Source organism: Piliocolobus tephrosceles, chromosome 15 (genome assembly GCF_002776525.5).
Source record: "Piliocolobus tephrosceles isolate RC106 chromosome 15, ASM277652v3, whole genome shotgun sequence".
Classification (NCBI taxonomy): Eukaryota; Metazoa; Chordata; class Mammalia; order Primates; family Cercopithecidae; genus Piliocolobus; species Piliocolobus tephrosceles.
The window spans coordinates 10,320,922-10,347,182 of NC_045448.1; the positions used below are offsets into that span (position 1 = coordinate 10,320,922).

General features: G+C 41.9%; 1 protein-coding gene across 1 annotated transcript in view; it reads right to left on the reverse strand.

Moving 5' to 3' along the window:
• Window positions 1-1,717: 1,717 nt before the first annotated feature.
• NOL10 (nucleolar protein 10) overlaps window positions 1,718-26,261 on the reverse strand; it is a 112,247-nt gene continuing 87,703 nt past the window's right edge. Inside the window, exons 18-21 of the mRNA XM_026454701.2 lie at window positions 19,447-19,620; window positions 18,911-19,158; window positions 7,890-7,992; window positions 1,718-2,264 (exon numbers count right to left, since the gene is read on the reverse strand). Coding sequence (XP_026310486.1) covers window positions 2,145-2,264; window positions 7,890-7,992; window positions 18,911-19,158; window positions 19,447-19,620 — 645 coding nt within the window. The 3' untranslated portion in view covers window positions 1,718-2,144. The remainder of the gene's footprint in view (window positions 2,265-7,889; window positions 7,993-18,910; window positions 19,159-19,446; window positions 19,621-26,261) is intronic.

The window sequence follows — 26,261 nt, forward strand, 5'->3', positions numbered from 1 at the left end:
TTGAGAAGAGGTGGACACTGAGCAAGAGTTTAGGGGGAAAGAAGCTGAGAAAGGACAGCACCGGTCCAGCGGTTGGACCAGCTGGAGGACTCCCTGGCACCACAGCACAAATGGGGCTGGCTGCCCCAGGAACAAGAACACACATACACCCCCCACCCTCCACACACCTTTTTTCTGGAAACAGACCTCATTTCTCCAACCACAGAAGTGGACACATGGCCGAATTGTTCCCTGCCTTGGGAACAAGCCAATCTGCACAGAAGCAGAAGCGGCACAGACAGCAGAGGCAGGGGAAGGGAAACATTGGGAAAAGAGAACAGGGGAGGCCTGAAGAGAGAAGGAACAATGGTGAGACAGCACGAGGAAGGCGGGAGTAGGGGAAGGAGAGAGAAAGAGGGAAACAGAGACAGAGTATGCATGACTAGAGAGCTAGCTGAGTGAACGTGGAGCCCTGGATCTACGTGTTCCTGAGGCCAGTTCCATGTCCCAAGCATGGTTATGTCAATTAATGCATTCTGTCTCTTGGCTTACGACATTAGAAGTTAGGCTGTATCATTTACAGCCCAAAGAGTTACTATTTCAGCTGTACATAAAGACCCTTAAAAATTTATAAAGGCACCTCCAAAATCACATCAATGCTGGAAAAACTAAGGAAACCAAAGTTGGTCTCTTTTTTCTTTTTTTGAGACCCGGGTCTTGCTCTGTCGCCCCGGCTAGCCTCGACTTCTCAGGCTCAAGCAACCCACCTCAGCCTCCTCAGTAGCTGGGACTACAAGTGCACACCACCGTTCGTCTAATTAAAAAAATTTTCTTGGAGTCTTTCTCAAAGAAGCTATTCAAATGAAAGTATATTTATTTTTATACATGTTTCCTCCAGTAAGTTTATGTTTGACTGTACATAAGAAACAGGAAAAAAAACAACAACCTGTAATTAAACTGGTGCCAAGATTAACCAGCAGCCTCTACTGCTAGTTTCCCATTATTACAGGTTGGGTATCCCTTATCTGAAATGCTTGGGAGCAGAAGTCTTTTAGACTTTGGATTTTTTTTGTGTTTTGGAATATTTGTATTATATTCACTAGGCAAGTATCCCAAATCTGAAAATCCAAAACCTGAAAAGCTCTCATGAGCATTTTCCTCCAATGTCATGTCAGTGCTCAATATGGTTTTGCCCTGTGTCCCCACACAAATCTCATGTCAAATTGCAATCTCCGGTGCTGGAGGAGAGGCCTGGAGGGAGGTGACTGAATCATAGGGCCGGACCTTCCCCTTGTTATTCTGTGCTAGTGAGTTCTTGGAGATCTGGTGTTTGAAAGTGTGTACCATCTCCCCCTTTGCCCTCTTCCCCCAGCTCTAGCCATGCAGGACATGCCTGCTGGTGCTTCACCTTCCGCCACGATAGTAAGCTTCCCGGGGCCTCCAGAGCCATGCTTCCTGTACCACCTGCAGAACTGTGAGTCAATTAAACCTTTTTTCTGTACTTATAAATTACCCAGTTTCAGGTACTTCTCTCTAGCAGGGCAAGAACAGATAAATACAGTGCTCAAACAGTTTTAGATTTTTGGATTTGGGACACTCTCAACCTGCACCATTAGATTATACTCTCTTGGTATAAATTATTTAAAAACAAATCCCAAACTAGTACATAAACAAGCCAAACAAACCTATCAACATACACTTATAAACATAAACACAGGCAATACACAGATACCAGGTAAAACAGGGATGGTATTTCCGGATGGTTTAATCATGAATGGCAGTAGGCAGTGTAGGAACAAAGTTCCTAGAGCACGATAAATCTTGGCTTCTAGCACAGGATAAACCTTTCATTTCATGGTGTACATTTCACAATATTAAAAAAACCCCAACCTGGTTTACATGATTAAAACCACGGGGAAAGGACAATGTTTCCAGGAGCAATGACTTGCAAGCACACCCTTGGGGCTATGTGGTGGCCATCGGCAGAGCCCAGCCTCAAAGTCCAATCCACAAAGCACAGGTTTTCAAATCTTTACCTCTGTGTACAAGAATGTACATGGAACTTTAAAAATGTGTGTTCCCTTATCTGTGTTGAACACTCTTAATGACGATCAGTTTGGGGGAGACGTACCCCTCCCTAATCACAGGTAGGATCACTTCCCAAATCAATGAAACGACCGTCCTCTTTTGTGTCTTGACTTCAGGTGTCCGGCTGAACGACGGAGTCTTTTCCTTTCTTGTCGATGCAGTTTCTCAGCCTCCTGTTGCTTCTTCTGCTGTTCAGACTAAAAGAGAAAATTAAATGAGTGGAGGGAAACAGAGACAATGCTACACCTCTTTTCTGGTAACCGTCAGGATGCCAACAGTACTGCCACCAATCTCAGACCTGCAGCCAGGAGAAACGCTGCCCACAGGCTCCAGGGGACATGGTGGGGCTGCCTGGACTCTGCTCTGACAAATGCTACCCTGGCAGAAACAGCAGGACCAAGGCCAACTTTCACCATCAATGCAAAAGCAGAAATTCTGAACCCCAGGCAAGAGAAGGGCCCTGATAGACCAGTCTACTACAAAGTAGGAGACTGGTTCTTCAACCAACACACTCACGACCACTGTGTTGTTTTAAAAGAGCCTACAAAAGAGCCACCTTGAAGATGATATCACTTACAGAGTGTCCACTTTCCTTTTAGAGATCTTTGTTTACAAACTAGAGCCATTCGTTTATTCCCACTGTTTTTAAAAACAAAAGAAAAAAATACTTAAATGTACTAAAAGTACATTATTAAAACACTCATTCATAGAACTTGCTCCCAAGAATTTTTAGCTGTTGCCCAAAACTCCACCTCTCCTTCCTTAAAAGCAGCAAACTGCTTCATTAATCACTGATAAAAGCTAGGCAGACGGTGCCCAAGTTCACAGCTGCAGTAAGCACGTGGACTCCCGGGCTGACTGCTGGAAAGGTGCTCACTTTTGTTCTCAATGCTCATTGGCTCACATGGGAGCTGGAACTCCTCCCTACCCATCCCTAGCTCCAAATGGTTTAACTACTTTCAGCAGAAATCCTTAGAAGATTATCAATGCAGAAGCCACAACAAAGTAAGAGTTATACAGTTTTAAAAACACATTTGATGGTTTTCAAAATACAAACTCCTGAATGTAAAGCTCAAAAAAAAAAAAAAAAAATTCTTAGTGGTGGAACTGCACAGATGGTAAACTGAGAAAGCACTGTCAGGGGCCTCAGTTGACAAAGTAGAAAAGCATTGCCTTATGGACACCCAGGGAACCTGCTTCACTGGGATCTGCATTTTCTTTTTCTTTTTCTTGTTTTGAGATGGAGTCTCGCTCTGTTGCCAGGCTGGAGTGCAATGGCACACTCTCAGCTCACTGCAACCTCTGCCTCCCGATTCAAGTGATTCCCCCGCCTCAGCCTCCAGAGTAGCTGGGACTACAGGTGACCACGCCTGGCTAGTTTCTTTCTTTCTTTTTTTTTTTTTTTGAGATGGAGTCTCCCTCTGTCACCCAGGCTGGAGTGCAGTGGCGCGATCTCTGTTCACTGCAAGCCCTGCCTCCCGGGTTTACGCCATTCTCTGCCTCAGCTTCCCGAGTAGCTGGGACTATAGGCACCCACCACCATGCCCAGCTATATTTTTTGTATTTTTAGTAGAGATGGGGTTTCACCGTGTTGTCCAGGATGGTCTCAATCTCTTGACCTCGTGATCCACCCATCTCAGCCTCCCAAAGTGCTGGGATTTCAGGCGTGCACCACCACGCCCGGCCAGGATCTGTATTTTCTACACACCTAACACAAAACATGCATCTGTATGTTACCCTTGAAGAGAAAGTCTCCACATTCACCTCTTGTGGATATTACCCAATCTTCTAAAATTAAACAGTTGAAAGTGAGAGAATAGTGGGGAAGGAAAGCAATTTGTAATGTCAAAAAAAAAAAAAAAAAAAAAAAGATGCATTTCTCCTATTCTAAGAAGCTCTTAAACTGGGTTTCTGAATAATTCTTTAAGTCCCTTCTCTGATTATTACCATTCTTTGACTGTCTTTTCAAAGTAAATCCTGTCCTGTGTATTCTGAAGTGCGTCCCAAACTCCTCCACTGTGCTCTGTCTTGGAGGGCACCACCCGAGCCCAGGCTGCTGCCCGTCCAAACCATGGCCACCACGGAGCTGCCTTCCTTGTGCTCTGCTTCCTCTCAAATACCCCTTAAGGCAACTCTCCATGCAACAGCTGGAGGATTTAAAAAAAAAAAAATAGAAATACTATGTCAGTTCAGTCCTGTGCTTACTGAAACTGTGCAAAGTTTGGTCCTTTACCAAACAATCTCACAGCCCTCTGCTCACCTTTGAAGCACTTGCCACAGTTCTAATGACATAATTAGAGGTATATATAATTTTTACCCACTGTCTCTCTCTCCCAATAGACTGAGAACTGTGGTGGCAAGAGCCATGTCTGTCCCTAGCATGAAGCACAGGGCAGGCATCAATACACACGCATTAATGGAAAACTCAGAACTCCTAATACTCCCTAGCTGAGCAAGTGACGACATCACCAGGAGCCCTGTATAGTGAACCAATACCAGTTATTCAATATTTTGCTTCTTCATGTTAATCAGCATTTATTTTAAAAAGGTTTCTTCAGGCAAGATGTGGTGGCTCACGCCTGTAATCCCAGCACTTTGGGAGACTGAGGCAGGCTGATCACAAGGTCAGGAGATCGAGACCATCCTGGCTAACACGGTGAAACCCCGTCTTTACTAAAAATACAAAAAATTAGCTGGGTGTGGTGGTGGGGGCCTGTAGTGCCAGCTACTTGGGAGGCTGAGGGAGGAGAATGGTGTGAACCCGGGAGGTGGAGCTTGTAGCAAGCTGAGATTGCACCACTGCACTCCAGCCTGGGAGACAGAGCGAGACTCTGTCTTGAAAAAAAGAAAGAAAAAAAAAAAAAGGAAAAGAAAAAGTTTCTTCATATAATTTTGGAAAATGATGTGCTAAATACAGATAAACAAGGTGTGTTGGAGCTTCTAAGTTAAGGCACCTTCATGAGTCTTCAACATGGACATCAGTCCAAGGTTTTTCCCTTATCTGTCTGATAGCAAAAGTAATCTTCCAGGGTCACTATTTAAATCTCCTGGAACACATGGTGGGAAGCTCTGCCAGACTTTCTCCACCAAGGTAGGAGCTTGGAGAGGAGCTTGTAAGCAGTGGCTATTGTTCTGCAGACAAATTTCCATGCAGAAAAAGGACTAGGACTAGCCTCTCTCTCACGGCTTCATCGGAAGGCCTTGCCGCCATGTGGCGGATCCAGGAGGATCTATGGGCCTGTTAGCGCTTCTCCCGGGTGCTCCTGCCTCCTCTTCCCTACTACTTCACCACAGCCTCCAGCACTCCTGTCACAGAGGGAGGAGAAGGACAGGTGCAGACAGGCACACTTGTATCAGCAACAGCCTCAGTCTTGATGAGGAACTGTACTAAATGGAATTTTGAAATTAGATTTGCGACTGAATCCCGGTTTTATCACTATACAATCTTAAACGACATTAAAGCATAGATTTTTTCTCTTAAATTTTACTGAAATTTTAGGAGATACACATGCAAATATGGGGAAAAGTCAAGATTCTACCTGAGCATATCAAACATGCAGTATAAAAAGAGACTTCTGTGAACGATTGCCTGAATAAGTAAAATTTACTGAACACCTGAACTCAAGTAAAACTGAGATTTAATAATCAAAATGTTTACCAAGTAAGGAAACAAACACATCAAACATTAATTGACACATTCCTCAAAAACAGTTTCAAAGCCTCTGCCTGATTCAGTTATGAGGCCATAACTTAATTTAAGCAATTCTTAATACTTTTTTTATAAACAAAAATATAATTTTGGAGCCATCTTATTTTCATTTTACTACAAATTTTAAACTGATCTTCAACTCAGTTCCTTCCAATTTAGAAAACAGTGGGAAAAGGCTTGTATTTTCAGGTTTCTGCAAAGTAGGTGCTCACTCAACCCAGCAGAGGGGCCTCTGCAGGAGCTGAGGTGGCTGCGCTGCAGACCTGGGATCCTTCCAGGCTGTGCTGCTCCTGCCCCATTTGACATCATTTGAGTTTCAGAGGGAATCAAGGATTGCTTTAAGGTATAAAGAAAATTGATAAGAAATTAGGAAGAGGCACAATGAGGTCCCTCCGAATGTGTATTTGGCTGATATAAGTGATAAATGTAAGAGGGCAAATTTGCTCTCAGCAGACAGAATTAACTGAAAAGCTTTTTGCACTTAGAATAATGAAGTTTTTTTAATTACTTGGCAAGCCTCCTGATGCAGGTTGGGAAAATTTTAGAGAAATCAGAGAGGAACAGGTACAGGATGTGACGAGGTGGTTCTCCAGAGATGATACACAAATGACCAATAAGCACATGATAAAATGCTCAACTCATTAGTCATTAGGGACCGCAAATCAAACAACACACCACTCACATCCACTAGCATGGCTATAATAAAGATGACAGACAGCAACAGGTTTGGTGTGGACGTGGAAACCTGCAACCCTCATATGCTGCCTGGTGGGAATGTAAAACGGTGCAGCCACTTTGGAAAACGGTCTGACAGGTTTCTTAAAAAGTTAAATAGCTATGCTGTATGACGCAGCAATTCTGCTCCTAGGTATAGACCCAAGATAAATGAAAACACATGTTCATGAAAAAATTTACACATTCATTTTCATAGCAGATTATTAATCACTTCCCCCAAAAGAACACAACCCAAGTGTCCCTTAAAAAAGAATGAATAGCAAAATGTGTTATATACATACAATGGTATATTATTCAGCCATAAAAAGAAACGCAATTCCGATGCAAAGCTACACCATTGAATGAATAAACCTTGAAAACATTATGCTCAGTGAAAGAAGCCAGTTACGAAAGACTTCTCACATTGAATGATTCCATCTGTATGAAATGTCCAGAACAGGCAAAGCTATAGAGACAGGAAGTAGATTAGTGGTTGCCAGGGGCTGGGGGATGAAAATATGGGGGTAAATGCTAAAGGGTATAGGGCTTCTTTCTGGGGTGATGAAAATGTTTTGGAATTACATAGTGTGATGGTTGCCCAACTCAGTGAATACACTAAGAATCACTGAATTGTACACTTTAGAAGGAGCATATGGTCTGTGAATTATATCTCAATTTTAAAAAAGAATAATCTCCCTACTACTGCTTAGGAAAAAAAAAAGGGGATGAAATCTTTGTCGTTCTATTTGGTGACTATATTGAAGAGGATTGACTACGAATGAGAAAAAATTCTTTTGAGAAATACAACTGGATCCAGTTAACAGTAAATACTTAAGCAGCTTACTCTCCCTACAATGTGTGACAGGCATTATTACCCGTGGCTAAAAAGATGGATCTTATAAATCAATTTAGGATAGGATGACCACCAGCAGAGGAATTTGTCTTCTAAAATGATAATATCTGGGCAAGCTGGGTGTGACTGTCACGAGGTATCAGAACTTACCAATTCCCAGTCTTCTTCAAAGTCCACATACATGCGAGGTAGCCCTACATCCTTAGAGGGTCAGGATGGGACTTTTGCTTTACAAGCCACACCTCAGGCCACAGAGCAATCCAGAAACCAAGACAGCTGGTTCATCTCCAACAGAGCTAACTCCAGGGCCACTAAATCCCTGTCTCCCTTGGGACACCAGTGACACTCCTGGCTCTGCTGTAGTCACACACTGTGCTCTTGGCCCACCAGGGGCTCTGGTTGCAAGGAAAACGCTAGAACAGGGAACACAGCTTCCTCAATAGGGGAGAGGTGTGAGAAGGCTGGTCTTAGGACACATACACAAAATACTATTGAAAGCCTATTATTATTTTGTGAATTAAAAAATAACAATAAAAGATAACTCACCCTCTTTAATGTGAATGTCAATTGTTTGCTGCCAACAGTGGTATCGGATACACTCAGCGTCCCATTTTTTGCTTCAATTTTCAAACGATCTTCAAGAGTTTTGCTACGGGAAATTTAAAAGAATGCCACATTAATTAAAATTATGTTTTAATTTACTATTTGAAACAAGTTTTGATTAGAATTGATTGCGAAGAAAAATATTTACACACGTAAATGAAAGTATCATTCACTTAACACAATAAATTGAAAGAATTAGGTGCACTCAAATAGTCATTATTCATATTCCAGAGATAGACTATAAAACAATGGCTGGCAAAAACACCCACTAATTTAATATCTTAAGTGGCAGTATCAAACACTTCAATGCCTGCCACTTTTTTTACTAAAATCAATCATATTTCTGAAGACCAAATGCAAAGAGCAATCTACTTCTGAAGCCTGTAATTGATCATAATGGTCATAATGGCATTTATGATATAATGATATATTTAAACAATACACAAATTAGGTATGTGAGTATTTCAGCCACTCGTCCACCTTTCACAAAGGAATGAGCACAAATTAAGTCCTCCAGGTCAAGTCACAGAGAAGAGCTATGAAAATTCTTGTTTTTCCTTCACTCAGTCTTAACTCAGTAGACTGCAAGCCATGATCCCACAGCATGCACAGCTCGAAACATGAATCTGTCTGATGACACTGAGAGAAAACAAAGGAATTACACTTCGGGTAATTCTACCTGATTCAGCTCTAGTCACTGCTATCTCTCCAGGTATCTTTCCTTCTAGTTTCTTACTTGACTTACTCTTTCTGACATACTTTATCCCAAATTTAAATCTCATTTCTTGATCACATTTTCCAAATTTTTCCAGGCTCTCTTTATATAATCTGTGTCTCTGATACAGTCTGCTGTGCCCTGCATTTCACTGTTATCTGTATAATGAACACAACCCCACTCTGCTTTCCAATAAAAAGGTTAAGTATGAATTTTGTACCCGTTATATGAAACTTCACTGCATGTTATAATAATTTTTTATTATAAACTACAACACTGGCCCTTTTTGTTAACTTGGTTTAGAGGGAAATAAACTGAATTAAGCCTAATGATATATATTTTCAGTATGTTTAAACAGTTACTCTAACTTTTCTAGAAATGGCTAAAGCAATAGATTCTTATTCCCCTGATAAGACTGAGAGAGATGAGATGCAAGACAAAATAAAGAATATGGTTCTCTTCTATTCTGTTCCCTCCTCAAAAATAGTATACTGCATCTCCTGCCCTCCCTGCCCCAAATCACATTCAACGCAGCCCTTTAAAGTGAGGGCTAAGAAACCTGACTGAAGAAAAAAAAAAGGCTGAACTGTGTGAAAGGGTCTTCTTTTCCCTGAAATACGATCTTTGTAACTAACTACTGAAGAGAACACAGCTCCTAAATGATCCCCAAGACAAAGTGATCCTTCTTTGAAATTCTGAAGCTAATGTTTGATGTTCACACCATGAGAAATTTATCTCTAGTTTACAACTTGTAGTAATGTACTAAACATACCTTCTTTATATAATTTGAGACATAAAGTGGTTAGCATAAAAGTGGCACTCTTTTCTAAGCAATAATGTTATTAAGAAGCACTTTTAAAGTACTTTTCATCTTCAAAGTTCTTTATAGACTAACTAATTAATCCTTTCAATATCCCTGAGACAGAAGTATTTATCCTTTATAGATGGCAGAAAAGGGAGGTAGGATGTGAAATGACTCGCTGCAGGCCACGTAAGGATTCAGTTCTAAGCCCGATTCCAATTTCAGAATTGCTGGTTTCCAGGGGAGTGTCAAACCATACTTGATTTACACAGTTTTGTTCAGGAAACTTGTTCATTAAGTATTCTCAATGACAAGCTTCCACATGACAAACGGAATGAAATTAAGATTTAGGTTAGCTTTTTTTTCTTCTAACAATTCAAAAGTAAAGTGTAAATGGACTGTAGTGTGCATGTGAATTATGTGAGCCTCAGCAAATTCCTCAACCTGCTCATTTCATTCTTCTTTCTTTTCATAGCTATAAACTCTGAAGTTTCAAAGTTAACAGGGCTGCTGTGCTAGGGAGTAGCCATTCTTTTATTCCTTTACTTTCTTCATAAACTTGCTTTCACTTAAAAAAAAAAAAGTTAACAGGAATTCCGAATAACTATATAACCACTGAGAGAAGATGGTATACAGAAAACACTAATTTAGGAAGAAAAAGACTTTTCCAGTCAATTGTGGGCAATTATTACTCTGTTAAGAATGACCTTACTTCCTCCATGATAGGGCATACACATTCTGGGGTTTCTCTCAATGTACTTTCAATGTGCACTTGTAAAAACTTGTTCTGTCTAGGCTATTTGGAAAGACAAGCTGAGTTTTGGAACAAGCCATGGCAGAAGATCAGACACAGAGACCATGTGTGGAGATTTCTACATTAAAGAAGTTCCACTTCCCTCCCTTTGAAAGTCAGTTTACTGAAAGCGTTTGCTAACCAGCAGTTCCACAGCCTGCTTCTTGAGTGTGACTTTGGTCAGAGATGACCTAAGTAGACACTGCTGTAGGAACACCTGAAAACTCCTTATTGAACAGAAAAACAAAAGGCAGAACACCACACTGCATGCGCTTCTCAGCATGTTTCTTCCAGGACACTGGAAGGTGGCAGAGGAGGACTGCAGAACTGGCCTTCCCCTCCCCCTCCTCTGCCCTCCCCCACACCCCGCCCCTACTTCTTTTCCCTGCCTAGGCTTTACTTTAGGTCTGACAGCCATGGGGGACTTGTTCATTGGTTTATAGTAAAGGATTCTAGGGAAAATCTAATTGGAACAAGTAGATAAAAACAATCCCCAAACTTGTGATTGGTAAGAAAACAGATATAGGCTTTACAATGTTAAAAGTGGGTAGAATTACTCAGTATAGAATGCAGAAAGCTCCCAGGGGAAGAAACGAGATTATTAGTATATTTATCTTAAAATAAAAAGGAAAGTGGGCAGAAACTACAAGGAAGAAAATCAAATTAAATATTTAGATGCACCAGGAAGGCTGACTGATTTACTTTGGGGTTTTGGAATACGAACACACGTGCACACACACATATTTAATTAAAACTTAATGCTCCTCAGATGAGAGGTTTTGAATCCCGCTGCAGGGAAGGGGCAGTGTGGGGGGTGGGGGTCATATTCATAAAGGCATGTGCTTCAGGACAGAATTGAGAAGAGTTAATTAACTCTAATTAAAGGAGCTCCCCCGCTCCACAGTCTATACCAGAGGGAATAAATTAGAAAACAGAGAAAGAGAATCCGCAGATAAAGGATTAAATATTTTTTAAATTTAAGTACTTTGCTTTAAATAACTACCTCGGACAGATATTTACATATGCCATAAAGTTTACTAAAAACTTTATTTGAATGCTTTCTGTTTCCACGTATTGCTTCAAAGGCCCTATTTCAAGAGACTGAAACTCAGGCAACCATCAAATCTGATGCCTCTTCTATAGGCATAACGAAGATTTCAGATTCCTAACGTCCGGCGATGCTGGGGTGTGGGGAAACAGGTGCCCTGGCCAGAGTGCAAAGTGCTCAAGCCTTTTTGGAGGGTGATCTGGCAGTCTCTATCACAACCCCTGCTGATCCAGCAAACTCCTATTAGGCATATACTCTAAAGAAATACTTGTCCGTGTGCGTACATATTTGTGACTGTGAAAAGGGTAAAAGAAAAAGCAGCAACCTAAACACCCACAGTTAGAGGAACAGTTACATAAATGACAGCACATCCACCTTATGAAATATTTATGCAGCCAGAAGGTAAGCCTACTGTACTTATAAAGAAACATTTCCAAGACTTGCTGTTAAATGAAAAGAGCAAGTTAAACAGTATAATTAGGCTGGGCACAGTGGCTCATGCCTGCAATTCCAGCACTTTGGGAGGCTGAGGTAGGAGGATGTTGTGAGGCCAGAAGTTCAAGACCAGTTCGGGCAACAAAATGAGACCCCAACTGGACAAAAAAATTTAACAATTAGCCGCATGTGGTGGCCTGTAGTCGCAGCTACTCAGGAGGGTGAGGTGGGAGGATCATTTGCGCCCAACAGATCGAGGCTGCAGTGAACCATGACTGCGCCTCTGCACTCTAGCCTGGGCAACAGCATGAGATCCATCTCAAAAAATAACATAAAGAGTATGAACCATTCACGTTAAAGAAAAAAAGCTACAAGTATAGACCTGTGAGTGTGGACACATATAGGAGTGAATGTATTTCTTAAAGGCGAGAAGTATGGTGCGCACACAGCCATGACCTCAGGGAGGGAGGTGGGGGAGAGGAGAGGCTTTAACCTTCAGTCCACACTCTTAAGTATTACAATGATAACATGCCTCCATAGTACTGAGGACATATTCATTGAGTAATACAAGATTCTCTTTTTAAAAATGTAAGTCTGGAATTTAATTACTTCCCAGATTAGATTTTTAAATGCTTATATTAAAACAAAGCTGCATTACCTCGGCTCTTATCCACTATCAGAGGAACGTGAGCTGAAGAGTAAAAACGTGCCATATTAACTAACAAAGTGGATAATGCTGCAGACATGATAAAAAGCCCACCCAAAGCTACCAAGCTACCCGGTGAAGAAGATGAACTCCCCAAAGGCAGGAACTGTCTTAAACAATTTCTAGGACCTACCACAGGGCATATGAAACCATTCAAAGAATGCTTTCATAAATGGAACTGAAAGGCTGCCTGGAAGCTAATATTGACTACCCAAGAAGAGAAGTTATCCCCATCTATTGAAATGTGGAGAGTTTTCATTCTAAGGACTCTCTTCTTCCACTGTTCACCAACGCACACAGCTCCACTCCTTGCAGGTCACGTGACTTGCAGGTCACGGCTGCTCCAGATACCAGAAAAGGCTGATGTGCCCAGATTCCTGAGGCCAACAAGCATGGCCTTCCCAATCTTTCTACCTCTAACCAGAATTATGTCCCCTATGTCCATGCATCTGGAGTTCTTTCCTCCGTGTCGCTGAGGATGCACACCTTGTCTTTTCTGAGGCTCTCCTTACCTGGTACTCGGGCCCACTGCCACCCGGTTCCTTACCAGATGCTACTTTGTCAATTGACTCAATTCTCTCAATTCCTTACTATCCCCTTTCTGTGGCTGAGTCTTCTCTGCCTACTAACAAATCACGTCTCTCGAGTCTATAATCAAGTTATTGGCTTTCATCCCTTTCTTTCACCACCAAATTTCTTGAAAGACTTACCTACACTAACTGTTTATCGTGTTTTCTATCTCCCAGTCACTCGTCTCTCTACTGCAGTTGGTCATTTGACGGGACTGAGAAACAGTGCCAGTGAGGCCAGCTGCATACTGGCCTTTCCCCAGCCTTCGTGCCTGGGCTTCTCTGCTCCGCTGGGTGTCAGGACCACTCCCTTGCCTGAGACACGCTCCAGGTTTGGCCCTTGCCAGTTTTCCTCTCAGCTTGTTACTGCCCATCTTCTTCTTTGTCTGCTTTCTAACAGAATTCTTAGTCCTAGGCAATCAGTACATCTGTGAAGTCTCTAAAATTCTATGCAAATACATCATAGACATTTGTAATTTTCTCTAGAGAGGTGTATGGTATGGATTTTATCACAGATTCAAGTAAAATATTTTTCCCCAAGCTTCCATTCTTAGCCCTAATCTTACTCTACACAATAATAGTAAATCTCTTTTTATTCATGATCTTGACCACACAGCAAAGGCTGGTATTTCTCAAACTGACATCTCCAGCCTCCTCTTCCTGGGCCTGATGGGCACTGCCATTGATTTACTGAATGTAACACAGAAGACGCATGGGCTCCATTTATTTAACGTGCACAAAACCCAGCTCATTACTTTTAGCCCTAAACCTACTCTGCATTCTGTATTTTTTACCTCAAGGGCAACATTGCTAGACATCTCCACATCATCCCTGACTATTCCCTTCTCCTTTGATATTATCAGGAACCGACGGTGGAGTTCGTGCCCATTTTTCTTTCTCACTCTTAGTCTTCTGGTCTGTCTGCTCCTCTCCACCCCATTATTCAGGCCTGTGGCCCTTCTAACTGGGACAATTCTAATAGTTTGAGAGCTGGTCTCTGGGTGTCCAGCTTCTCCGCACATTGTCTTTCTAAAATGGAGATATTTTGCTAATGGGTTTCCGGGATTAGGGACTTTTTATGCCTATGCTTTTATTTGCTATAACAAACATGTACTGCTTTTATTATAAAAGTACTTATAATACTAGGGGAGGGGTTGGAATAGATTTGATCCCATTCATCTAAGCTGTTCAGATTGTGGCTTTCCAGTGCTTGCTCAGCCACCCCTTCAGGCACCCAGTGCTCTGGCTGCAGGAAGGCACCCCCCACCCTTCGCACGGCCCGCCTGTGGCTGCGCTGTGCCTCTGCCAGGAATGCTATCTTTCCCACCAGCCCTGAGTGCTCCACTCTGCATCTTTCCACAACCAGTTTCCATATGACTTCAAGGCCCCCCAAATTCAGCTCCTTCTTTCTTATGCTTCTTTCCCATGAATGCTTCAGGTACACAGGCCATGTCTTTCTTTCCATCCCCTGGGTCTAGAACGCGGGTCTGCTCGCACTGAGCAGTTGATAAATGCTTGATGAATGGGTGGTGGAGAGGCTAAGTGGATGAACAGACTCACAAACAACGTTAGCACACTGTAAGGCATAAAAATACATGTCAACAGACACACGTTTATCTAAAGCCATATGACCACACCAAGCAACGCAGACAGCTCGCTCAAGTCTCCAGTTACCATTCATGATCCACCTTTCCCTTTATAGAAACAGTTTTAAAGCTGGGCAAGTCCAAGTCAACATTTAAATAGAACACATTCAATCTGATGTTGTCTCTTGTTGACTGGCTTGCGGTAACTTGCAGAATAAACATACAGAGTCACTTTAGCTCTCTGAAGGATCATGGTTTAATGCTTCACTAAATACTCATGTAAATATTATCACTTATATAGTTCTCAAAAAGGATGTTTAACTTAGTGATATTTAACTTAGTAAGAATGTTTAACTTGGTGATATTTAACTTAGTAAGAATGTTTAACTTGGTGATATTTAACTTAGTAAGAATGTTTAACTTGGTGATATTTAACTTAGAATGTTTAACTACAGTTTATTCACATCGCTATGGTTTATTCTTAGATATAAATTTTTATTCCCTTTGTTTTATACTTCCATTTCCTACTACAGCCCCCAGGCAAAAGGAAGAATGTTAGAGAGATTAGTCAGACCGCCTACCCCCAAATCACAGCCTCCTGTTGCCATGGTCACACTCAAAACAACTGCCCCCAGATTTTCCTGGTCAATGGCTATGGGGAAAATGAGTCCTTTCTCAGCAGATTTTGAAAGAGTAACTTCTGCGTTGCCTGATGTGTTGTCACGGCAAAGAAGAGTCAACTTTCAGCAAGTATTTCTCAAGTGCCCACTCTATTCTAAGTACTTAATCAAGAACCAGAGATAAAGCAGTAAATAGAGCAAGACAAAAACAGCATATACTCAACAAATAAATTTAATCCACAGAACCAGAACAGCACAAACCAAGCAGGACTCCCAATAAAACACCTACACATAACAGCTGTATAAAAAGTGAGGCTGCACACACTGCTGGAGAATGTAAAATGGTACAGCCTGTGGACAAGTTTGCCGGTTTCTGAAAAGGCTAAACGTAAGAGTTACTATATGACCAGCAATTTCTTCCAATTCTTACACATAGATGAAAACATGCAAAACACATGTAAAACTGTATAAACCAATGTTCATAGCAGCATTATTCTTAACAGCCAAAAAGTGGAAACTACCCAAGTGTCCATCAACTGACGAAGGAATACAGAAACTGGTCTACACATACACCGGAATATTACTTGGTAATAAAAACAAATGGAGTGGAGTTGTCCCTTGGTATCCGCTAGGGAATTGGTTCCAGGACCTCCCTTGGATACTAAAATCCATGGATGTTCAAGTCATATAAAATGGTGTGATTATTTCCATATAACCTGTGCACATCTTCTCCTATATGTTAAATTATCTCTAGATTACTTATAATACCTAATACAATGTAAATGCTACATGCATAGTTTTTATACTATTGTTTAGGGAATAAAGCCAAGAAAAAAGTCCGTACATGTTCAGTACAGTTACAAATTTTTTCTGAATATTTTCAACCCATATTGGTTGAATCTACGGATGAGGAACCCTCAGATACAGAGGGCCGACTATACCAATAGATGCTACAACACGGATGAACATTAAAGACACTGTGCTAAGAGAAAGAGGCCAGCCACAAAAGGCCACACATCGTACAGTTCCTTTTACATGAGATGTCAGAACAGGCAAATCGATAGAGACAGAAAAGTAAACTACTGGCTGCCTCAGGATGGGATATGGGGTGATGTGGGGTGACTGCCCATGAGGCATGGGGTTTCCTTTTGGGGTGATGGTAATGTTCTAAAATTATGGTGATGGTTCCAGAACTCTGTGAATATACTAAAAACCAGTGAACTGCACGCTTTTAGTAGATTAATTGTATGTTACATAAATTATATCTCAAGAATGTTATTTTAAAAAGTGAGGTTGGTCAGTAAAGAAAACATCTTCAAAAGCTATCAAGAACACTAGAGTTGACCCTCGAACGACATGGGTTTGAACTGTACTGCTCCACTTACACACAGTTTTTCCGATAAAAGTTAACACCATTATGTGCCTCCCCTGCCTCCCTTCCACTTCCTCCTGTTCTGTCTTTGCCCCTGAGACAGGAAAACCAATCCCTATTCTTCTTCCTCCTCAGACTATTCCACATGAAGACAACAAGGATGAAAACCCTTACAATGATCCTCTCCCACCTAATGAATAGTAAATATATTTTCCTTTCCTTATGATTTTCTTAATAACATTTTCTTTCCTCCAACTTATCTTATTGTATGAGTACAGTATACGATACGCGGAACATACAAAATATGTGGCAATTGACCCCTGACTGTTAAAAATTCTGGTCACCAGTAGGCTATTAGTAACGTTTTCAGGGATATTCTAGGATCTAAGTCACCAGGAAGGTTTAAAAAAAAAAAAAAAAGTTTTCGAGAAATCAAAAGTTGTATGTGTTAGGTCTAGACTTTCTAGTGAAAATAAATAAGTAACACAAAAGGTTAAATGCATATATATATACATATATGTGTGTGTGTGTGTGTGTGTGTGTGTGTATATCTTCTTTTTTTTTTGAGATGGAGTCTAGCACTGTTGCCAGACTGGAGTGCAGTGGTGCGATCTCGGCTCACTGCAACTTCCGCCTCCCGGGTTCAAATAATTCTCCTGCCTCAGCCTCCCGAGTAGCTGGGACTACAGGCATGCACCACCACACCAGCTAATTTTTGTATTTTTAGTAGAGACAGCATTTCACCATGTTGGCCAGGATGGTCTCAATCGCCTGACCTCATGATCCGCCCACCTAGGCCTCCCAAAGTGCTAGCATTACAGGCATGAGCCACCGTGCCTAGCCTAAATGCACATTTTTTTTTTTTACTTTCCAGGGCATTGGCACTCCTAGCCCTCAAGCTGTCCAAGGGTCAACTCTACTAGCTTCTTTATTCATGGACATATCTTTTGTTAGTTCATCAGAACCAGAATTTTGAGGTGCTTCTGAATTCTAAATTGAAGGATTCATTACATCTGGTGTTGCAGATACTTGCTAGAAGATGGTGAAATAAAGATGAATAAAATACACCTCAACCCCAGAAACAATTCCACCAGTTCACTGATGTCCTCCCCACGCTTTTCCTCCTCCCACTTCGGAAAAAACACCTTCTCCTGCATGGAGAGCTGGGAGCTGGAGAAGTGCAAGGTACAGAAATGTACTGACCCCAAGCTAACACCTCGTCTATTCTGCCCAATCCTTCTGCTCCACCTCAAGACTGCTCCCTTGGCTCCCTAAACATTCCAGTTATTCTTTTAAGACATCTCCTGTGACTGTCTATCATATTCCAATCCTGTGCATCAATACTTTGCGTAGGAATTCTCAAAGCAGAGAATTGCATAATTTAGAGTTTATATACAACCTGGGCTTAACACCTAGCTTGTTCCTCATGCAGACCCCTGACAACTGAAAATTATTCAAATAAAACTATCTTTTCTGGGGAAGGTTAATTTTTTTGGAGTAGGGGTAAATATAACATAAAACTTACCATTTTATTCATTTTTAAGTAGACAGTTTAGCAGCATTAAGTACATTCACACTGTTGTACAACCACCACTACCAACTATTTCCAGCACATTTTCATACTCCAACCTGAAACTCTGTACCCATGAAACACTCGACAACCACCATTCTACTTTCTGCCTCTTTCTGCATATTTGCCTATTCTAGAATACCACTCTTTTTCATCTCTCAATTTTCCTGAAAAAGACTTAAAACTTCTGGCAAATTTTCCAAGTAACTTTTTCAATAACCAGGTAAAGTGAGATGGGGTAAACATAACCGAGGTTCTAATTTTTTAAAATAACTTTGTGAAGAAGCAGAAAAGTTGTCATCTCCTAGCAACCACTGTCCAAAAGGCTTCAAACCACTGATCTGTAGGGTACAGAATAAGTATTTGTAGGTGAGGGAACCTCATGGGGAAAAAACAAGGACAAGGAAAGTGTGTGGCTTCTGCAGCTTAAAAGTGTTCCACTGACACTCATAAGGCTATCTCTACCCTGTATTTTACTGCATGTAAACTATACACCTCAAAAAGTTGTGACAAGTAAGTAAATCCCCTAGAGACCAATGTACTTCAACAGCAACACTCCCCTCAGGCCTCCTGTGTGCTTCCCTCACATCACCTCCCACACAGCCTTATCTCCCGCTTCCCTCGTCCCCTCCACCCTCTGCACCTCCATCATCCAAAGACAGAAATGTCATCTTTAGGGCGATGTGCCACAGAGGAAAAGCAAAGGCTTGGCTACATGTCAACTGTGTGCTCAGGCAGTGCTACTCACTTCATCAGTTTCTGCTTTGTGGCAGAATCTTTGAAGCTTCTAAATTCTTCTCCTGCTTTGATCTCATAAAACTGGGGCTTTAGGACTGTCTGCTGGTCCTCCTTGAGTCGTTCCTGTCGCTTCACTTTTTCCTCCTGCTGGAGGAGTCTGCGTTGCTTCCTGACCTCTTCAACCCAGGCCTTTTCATCATCTGAACTCTCCGAACTTTCTGCATCACTCGGTTTTCCTTCCGGCTCTTCCTCCTCTTCCTGAGAATAAAAATAGTAAGCAGCAACTCCTTTCCCCCAGTCAAACACAGACCCCTTGTTTTCTCTGAAGCAGCAACTGGCCCATTAATGAGTGCCTAACAGCTACTCCACTGCATGTATCAGGAGAAATGCCTTTAATTAAATAAGATAATACTCCTAAGCCCACTGTTAATCACTTAATATGGAATTAATTACATCTCAAGTATAATCGAAGACTCTTCTAACTTACAAAGAAAACATTATATTAAAGAAACAGTAGCAAATTCTAAATGATAAGGAGTACATTACTTTTTGACGCAGTTCTTGTTGCTCTAAGAGTCTTAGCTTCTTTTTCCTTTTTTCACTAATTTTTGAAACAAGTGGATTCAGAAGCCTAAATTCTTCACTCTCTTCATCTACTTGGAAGTCAGGGTTCTCAAACATAACTTTAAATCGATCATCAGTGAGAATACTAGGAAGACTCTATAAGGAGGAAAAAGTATGTAAAAATTTAAGTTAATATCTGATTAAAATTTGACCAGAAACATGGTTTTAAAACACTGATTCTCTTATAAATTAATAAGCGGCATGAGGCATACATTATTAACTCGTTATGAAATTTCTTCCAGGACTTCCAATGTGCCCCTAGGTTTCAGCTGCCACCACCAAAAGAACCTCTACTAATCTACTTTGCAGATGATCTACACCAGTTGGCCATTACACACAATGAGCTAAGAATGAGCCTTTTGGCTAACTTTATGCTTAATGCATTAGAAAGAATTTCTTCAATTAACATTTTAATGCAAAAAATACCTTTCAAGAAAATACGTAAGTTTTTAAAACATGGCTTCTATTATGTTTTAGAGACAGGGTCTCACTCTGTCACCCAGGCTGGAGTGCAGTGGCACAATCACGGCTCACTGCAGCCCCAACCTCCTGGGCTCAAGTGATCCTGCCACCTCAGTCAGCCTCCCAAGTAGCTAGGACCACAGGTGCACCACTGCACCTGGCTAATTTTTTATTTTTTGTAGAGATGGGTCTCACTACATTGCCCAGGCTGGTCTTGAAGTCCCGGGCTCAAGCAGTTTCTGATGCCTTGGCCTCCCAAAGTACTGGGATTACAGGTGTAAGCCACTGTACCTAAAAACAGGGCTTTTAAACAAAGCTTAGTTACTACGCTGACTTAAAATAAGCAATTCTTTCAACTTCAGATTCCAAAACTGGGAGAGAAAGTATACAAAGTCAGTAACTCACATGGTGGGATGGAGGAAGCTGGTGATGTAAGTTTACCAATTCCAGCTGAGTTACTGGGAAACAGAAGGGACGTTTCCATCCCCTACAGGGTGGTTTCATCAGTATTTCCCCTCAGGTCAACTAATTGTCGTCAAAGGATATTGTGTGTCCTTCAGACACAAAAACTTTGGCTACTGAGACCCATTTAGATAGCTTGGGACTGACACTAAATTCCTTTTTATTTGTACCATTTTCAATGGAAAGTTTTCTAAAACTGTACTGTAAACTTACCTGTTCACTTAAGTAGATGACAGAGAATCTTACACATTTAGGACTGTCTTGTCGTTCCTTCTCTGCTATAGGCTTGGAAGCCAGATCAAACAGCCTACTTAGAATTGTTTGTCAATCAGACTAAACAGCCCTGAACACTGCTGGAAAAAGCTGACCTGTCTGTGATGGACTCTGACTCTGCTGAACAGACGACTTTACTATTTCTCCACTGTTGAGAGTAAGTAAGGTTGCAGGCAGTTGAGTTCTGACTATTACTTGTGATACTGACAGACCTATACAAAAGTTTAATAAATCATAAGATATTAAGGAACTTGGCCTGTTTATTATTTCTATGTACCTAAAAACAGATAAACCCTTACCTAAAATTCTGAGATATTAAATGCAACAAGTCTTCCCTGATTAAACATCATTTCCAAGAAAGATTTAGGATGACAGGAAAAAGAAAGGTAAGATTGGGTTCCTGATCCTAATCTAGTAAGGAAGAAGAAACACTGCAAACACATTTGCTACTAGGCCCCTTCTGAGGGCTGCTCGGTAACGGTAACGCTGAAAGTGTCACAGGAGAGGACAGATAAAGGAATCCCAACAAAAGACACCCCAGGAGGGGCCTTGGGGGGTGTGGCATCAGGAAGGGGGCTTGAAAGATGAGGTTTCAACAAGTAGAAATCTGAAGAAACAGCATTTCCAGCAGACAGAAGTGGTGAATAGTCTGGTGACATAAGAATGATGCAATTTCAAAAACAATTTTTTGATCAGGCCATACTGTAAAGGATTTTAAATACCATGACTGTTATTTTGAAGATATAAGAAGAAACCACTAGCGAAGAGGAGGAGGGGGAGGAAGAAGAGGAAAAGGAAGAGAAACGAAGAAGGAGGGAGACAGGGAAGCAGGGAGGAAGGAGAAGATGGATGATCAACAGAAGTGTGCTTCAAGAATCTTCAGATGACAGAACTGTGCTTCTGGCCAGGTGGTGGTTCACACCTGCAATCTCAGCACTTTGGGAGGCCAAGGTGGGAGGACTGCCTGAGGTCAGAAGTTCGAGATCAGCTTGGGCAACATGGTAAGACACTGTCTACACAAAATATAAAAAATTAGTCAGGCGTGGTGGTGTACGCCTGTAGTCCCAGCTACTTGGAAGGTCGAGGTAGGAGGATCGTGTGAGCCTGGGAAATCAGGGCTGCGGTGAGCTGAGATCATGCCACGCACTCCAGCCTGGGTGACAGAGAGACCTTGTCACAAACAAACAAACAACCCAAAATTGTGCTTCAAGAGTCTGCAGCAGCATGATGTCTGACGGACTGCCGAGTAAGAAGTTAGCATCATGAGAAGACTAAGAAGCCATTTTAAGAAACTGGCGAGAGAGATGGTCTGAATTAGGGCAATGGGAACAGTTTTTAGGAAAGAATAATTGTGAAATACAGTTCTAAATTAGAATTCACAGATCCAGCTATGGAGGTGGGAGGGTTAAGAATTAAAAACGGTTAGAAACCTCTCTCAAACATGTAGCTTAAGCAACCAGAAAGCTGGCGACACTGAGTTAGGATCCATCACTGGTGAGCATTAGGAAAAAACGCAGGGGTGGAGTAAAGGGGAAGAAATCATGCTCCATTTAGGGCTGCCTATGCCTGTGATACAGGGAGAAGAGCACCAGGATTCGGACGGACACCACTAGGTGCCTGGGAACTAGGCACCATGTCTCAGGAGAAAGAAGGGGGCTGTGATGTACATTTTGGAGTTATCTGTAGGTATCGGACAGGTGATATTGTCAAAGATATTTTCAAATGAATACCTAACTGCCTATGACACATTTTCAGGTTAAAAAAACACCAAGGGCAAATATTTTCTTTTCATCTTACTATATTTATTAAAGTAATAGTCATATTTAATAAATAGATAAAATGTTACAAAGACTACGTATGTTGCTGGTATTAAGCTTTTTTTCTTAATTTAAAACAAATCAATTGCTTTGCCTAAAGACAAGTATGCTTTGGATGAACAACTATAAAATAAAACCTCTTCTGACCCATCTGTAAAAATATTTCCTTCAGGGTTTTTTCCTAGTCTGTCTGTTTTCACAGCTGTCTTAAGGAAAAAAGTAGGATAAGGTATAGCTATTAATGTTCTATAGGAGCTTACAAGTGTCTGGCTAGTGATTCATCCTATAAACGCCTGTCTACACATGCTCAACTTTACCATTAAAATACAGAAAACATTAAAGTACTGTCCATACCACAGTCCTACCTGGAAGAATGGTATCTGTCTACCTGAGTGGGATGCTACATAGTAACATATATGAAGAATGACTGCCATTTGAAACAAATTAGTTCTTTTTTTTTTTTTTCTTTTGAGATGGGGTCTTGCTCTGTCACCCCGACTGGAGTGCAGTGGTGTGATCTTGGCTCACTGCAACCTCTGTCTCGGGTTTAAGCGATTCTCCTGCCTCAGCCTCCTAAGTAGCTGGGATTATAGGCACGTACCACCACAGCTGGCTAATTTTTGTATTTTTAGTGGAAACGGTGCTTCACCATGTCGTCAGGCTGGTCTCAAACTCCTGACCTGGTGATTTGCCTGCCTAGGCCTCCCAAAGTGCTGGGATTACAGGCGTGAGCCACCGTGCCCCGGCCAATCAAATTAGTTCATTCAATGCTATGATACCTATGAAGTTAGGCTGGTACAGACTTCTGAGTAAAAATGGTAGCTTGCACACTAGTATCTTCTTCTAATCTCTCCTAAAACCTCACTAGAACAACAGAAAAGGAGTTTTTTAAAAAGGACATAAACCCTTAAAAGAAGGAAAGGAAATAGGGGTAATAAAAATTTGAGAGCCAGACAGAAAGCCTATTTAAAATCACACCCCAGCTCTGGAAAGCCTGGTCCTGGCCCTTTCCCACTGAGGAGTTGTCTGGCTGGGGTTGGCACTGCAAGAGCAAGAGAGGTGTGCTGGCCACAAAGAGGGGAGGGCAAGGCTGGCACGTGGGGGTGAGGTGCCCTCTGAAACCCTCCAACCTCTTGTGACCTACGGTGGTCAGTGCTAGGAATGCTGGTAGCCAGGCCTTTACCCCCAAGCAGGAGGACCTGACCAGCCAAGAGAAAGACTTAAGAGGCAATGACATGTGCAGCGTCCTTCTCCAAACAGACAGTGTGGCCAAGTCACCACACAGTGACTGAGGGACCCTGTCCCCACCTAGAGTTTTCATTCACTTTTTAAACTCTTATTCCTCACTGCCAAAAAATAACTATGGATCATGGCAGGAAAAACTAATAGAAATTTTCTTTCAAGAAAATTCCGCAGCACTGAAGACCCAACTTCTAGACTGAGATGGGCTTGCAGCACAGCACAGTCGTTTTGTGTGAGGTTTCCCAGGACGCTTCCTCTTTCTGTTATTTTAGAGAAGCAACTCCTCTAGCAACTTCCCAAGGAAACACAGCATTTAAGGGGAATTGGCTGTTGTTGAGAACTTGCATGTCTGAAAATATTTACCATACCCTCACATGGACTGACTGCTTGTCTAGGCTGGAAACTATATTTCTTCAGGAAACTGAAGGTTCTTGTAATTCTCTGTCCAACATGGGTTGAGGTGAACTGAATCCACAGGATAATAGTAAAGGGAGGTCCCAGGATTAGAAGGTGACCAGGCCAGAATGGAATGGGGTAGAAAGTTCTAGAAGCAACTTCTTCAGGAAGGTAAATAAGTATAAGTCTAACCTATCTAAATACCTCAAAATAAGACTTACAGAACTGGCATAAATTGGGGGTTGATTAGTGGTAACTACATAGAAAACAAGCAAGAGAGACAATTATTAACTTCAAAGGACACAAAGATTGAACAAGAAATGCAGTCACAGATTACTACTGACTCGGCTGGAAATAGCACCTACATAGGCCAGGCATGGTAGCTCGTACCTGTCATCCCAGCACTTTGGGAGGCTGAGGTGGGAGGATCTCTTGAGCTCAGGAGTTGGAGACCAGCTCGGGCAACACAGTGAGACCTCATCTCTACTAAAATATATACATACATATATATTAGCTGGGTGTGGTGTGCACCTGTAATCCCAGCTACCTGAGAGGCTGAGGTGGGAGGATCACTTAAGCCCAAGAGACTGAGGCTGCAGTAAGCTATGATTTTGCCACTGTACTCCAGCCTGGGTAACAGGCCCTGTCTCAAAAAAAACAAAAGTTACAACAATGTAATGCTGAATACCAACTTAATCAAAATCACAATATAGCTTCCTTGGAAAGGAAAGTTATCAAAAGATAATGCCTAACACTAAAATGTTAAGAGGTAGGACGACAGGCAAGAGGGAGGGAGGGAGACAGAGAGACAGATTCATACCAAAATAATCAGCGAAAAAGGCAGAAGTGGTTGTCTGAGAAGAGGTGAAAATGGAGGAGGGGGGAGGGAGGAAAAGGGGGGGACAATGGGATGGCCTACATTCCTAACAAACCTTGGAGAAATGTTTAGGTTTTTTTTGTTTTTGTTTTTGACAGAGTCTCACTCTGTTACTGGGCTGGAGTGCAGCGGCACGACCACGGCTAACTGCGGCCTTGCAGGGAGATCGTCCCACTTCAGCCTCCTGAGTAGCTGGGACCACAGGCATGCACCATCACACCCAGCTAATTTTTTGTAGAGATGCAGTTTCGCCACGTTGCCCAGGCTGGTCTTGAACTCCTGGGTTCAAGTGATCCTCCCTGCCTTGGCCTCCCAAAGTGATGGGATTACAGAAATTTTTATCTTATCTTATTTTATTTTATTTTATTTTATTTTAATTTTTTTGAGACGGAGTCTTGCTCTGTGCCCCAGGCTGGAGTGCAGTGGCGCGATCTCGGCTCCCTGCAAGCTCCGCCCCCCGGGTTCACGCCATTCTCCTGCCTCAGCCTCCTGAGTAGCTGGGACTATAGGTGCCCGCCACCATGCCTGGCTAGTTTTTTGTATCTTTTAGTAGAGACGGGGTTTCACGGTGCTAGCCAGGATGGTCTCGATCTCCTGACCTCGTGATCTGCCTGCCTCGGCCTCCCAAAGTGCTGGGATTACAGGCTTGAGCCACCGGCCTGGCCCAGAAATTTTATTTTATTTTATTTTTGAGATGGAGTCTTGCTCTGTTGCCCAGGCTGGAGTGCAATGGCGTGATCTTGGCTCACTGCAACCTCTGCCTCCCAGGTTCAAGCAATCCTCCTCCTGCCTCAGCCTCCCAAGTAGCTGGGATTACAGGTGCGTACCACCATGTCCAGCTAGTTTTTCTATTTTTAGTAGAAATGGGGTTTCACCATGTTGGCCAGAGTGGTCTCAAACTCCTGGCCTCAAGTGATCTGCCTGCCTTGGCCTCCCAAAGTGCTGAGATTACAGGTATGAGCCTGTAATGTTTGTGTTAGGCATTGTGTCCAGCCTGAAATACTTAGTTTTTAAAACTATGTATGTATAACTGTAATTAAAAAAAAATTAATTGATACTAAAAAAGCTTTAAAAATAATATTTTGGATGTTAAAACTGATCTGATCCAACCCAAAGTATCTTTACCTAATTGTATTCCCTATTACTTTAATATAAGTTCTTAGTGGTATTTAGTAATTCCTGAAACTGCTAAAATATCTCCTCCATGG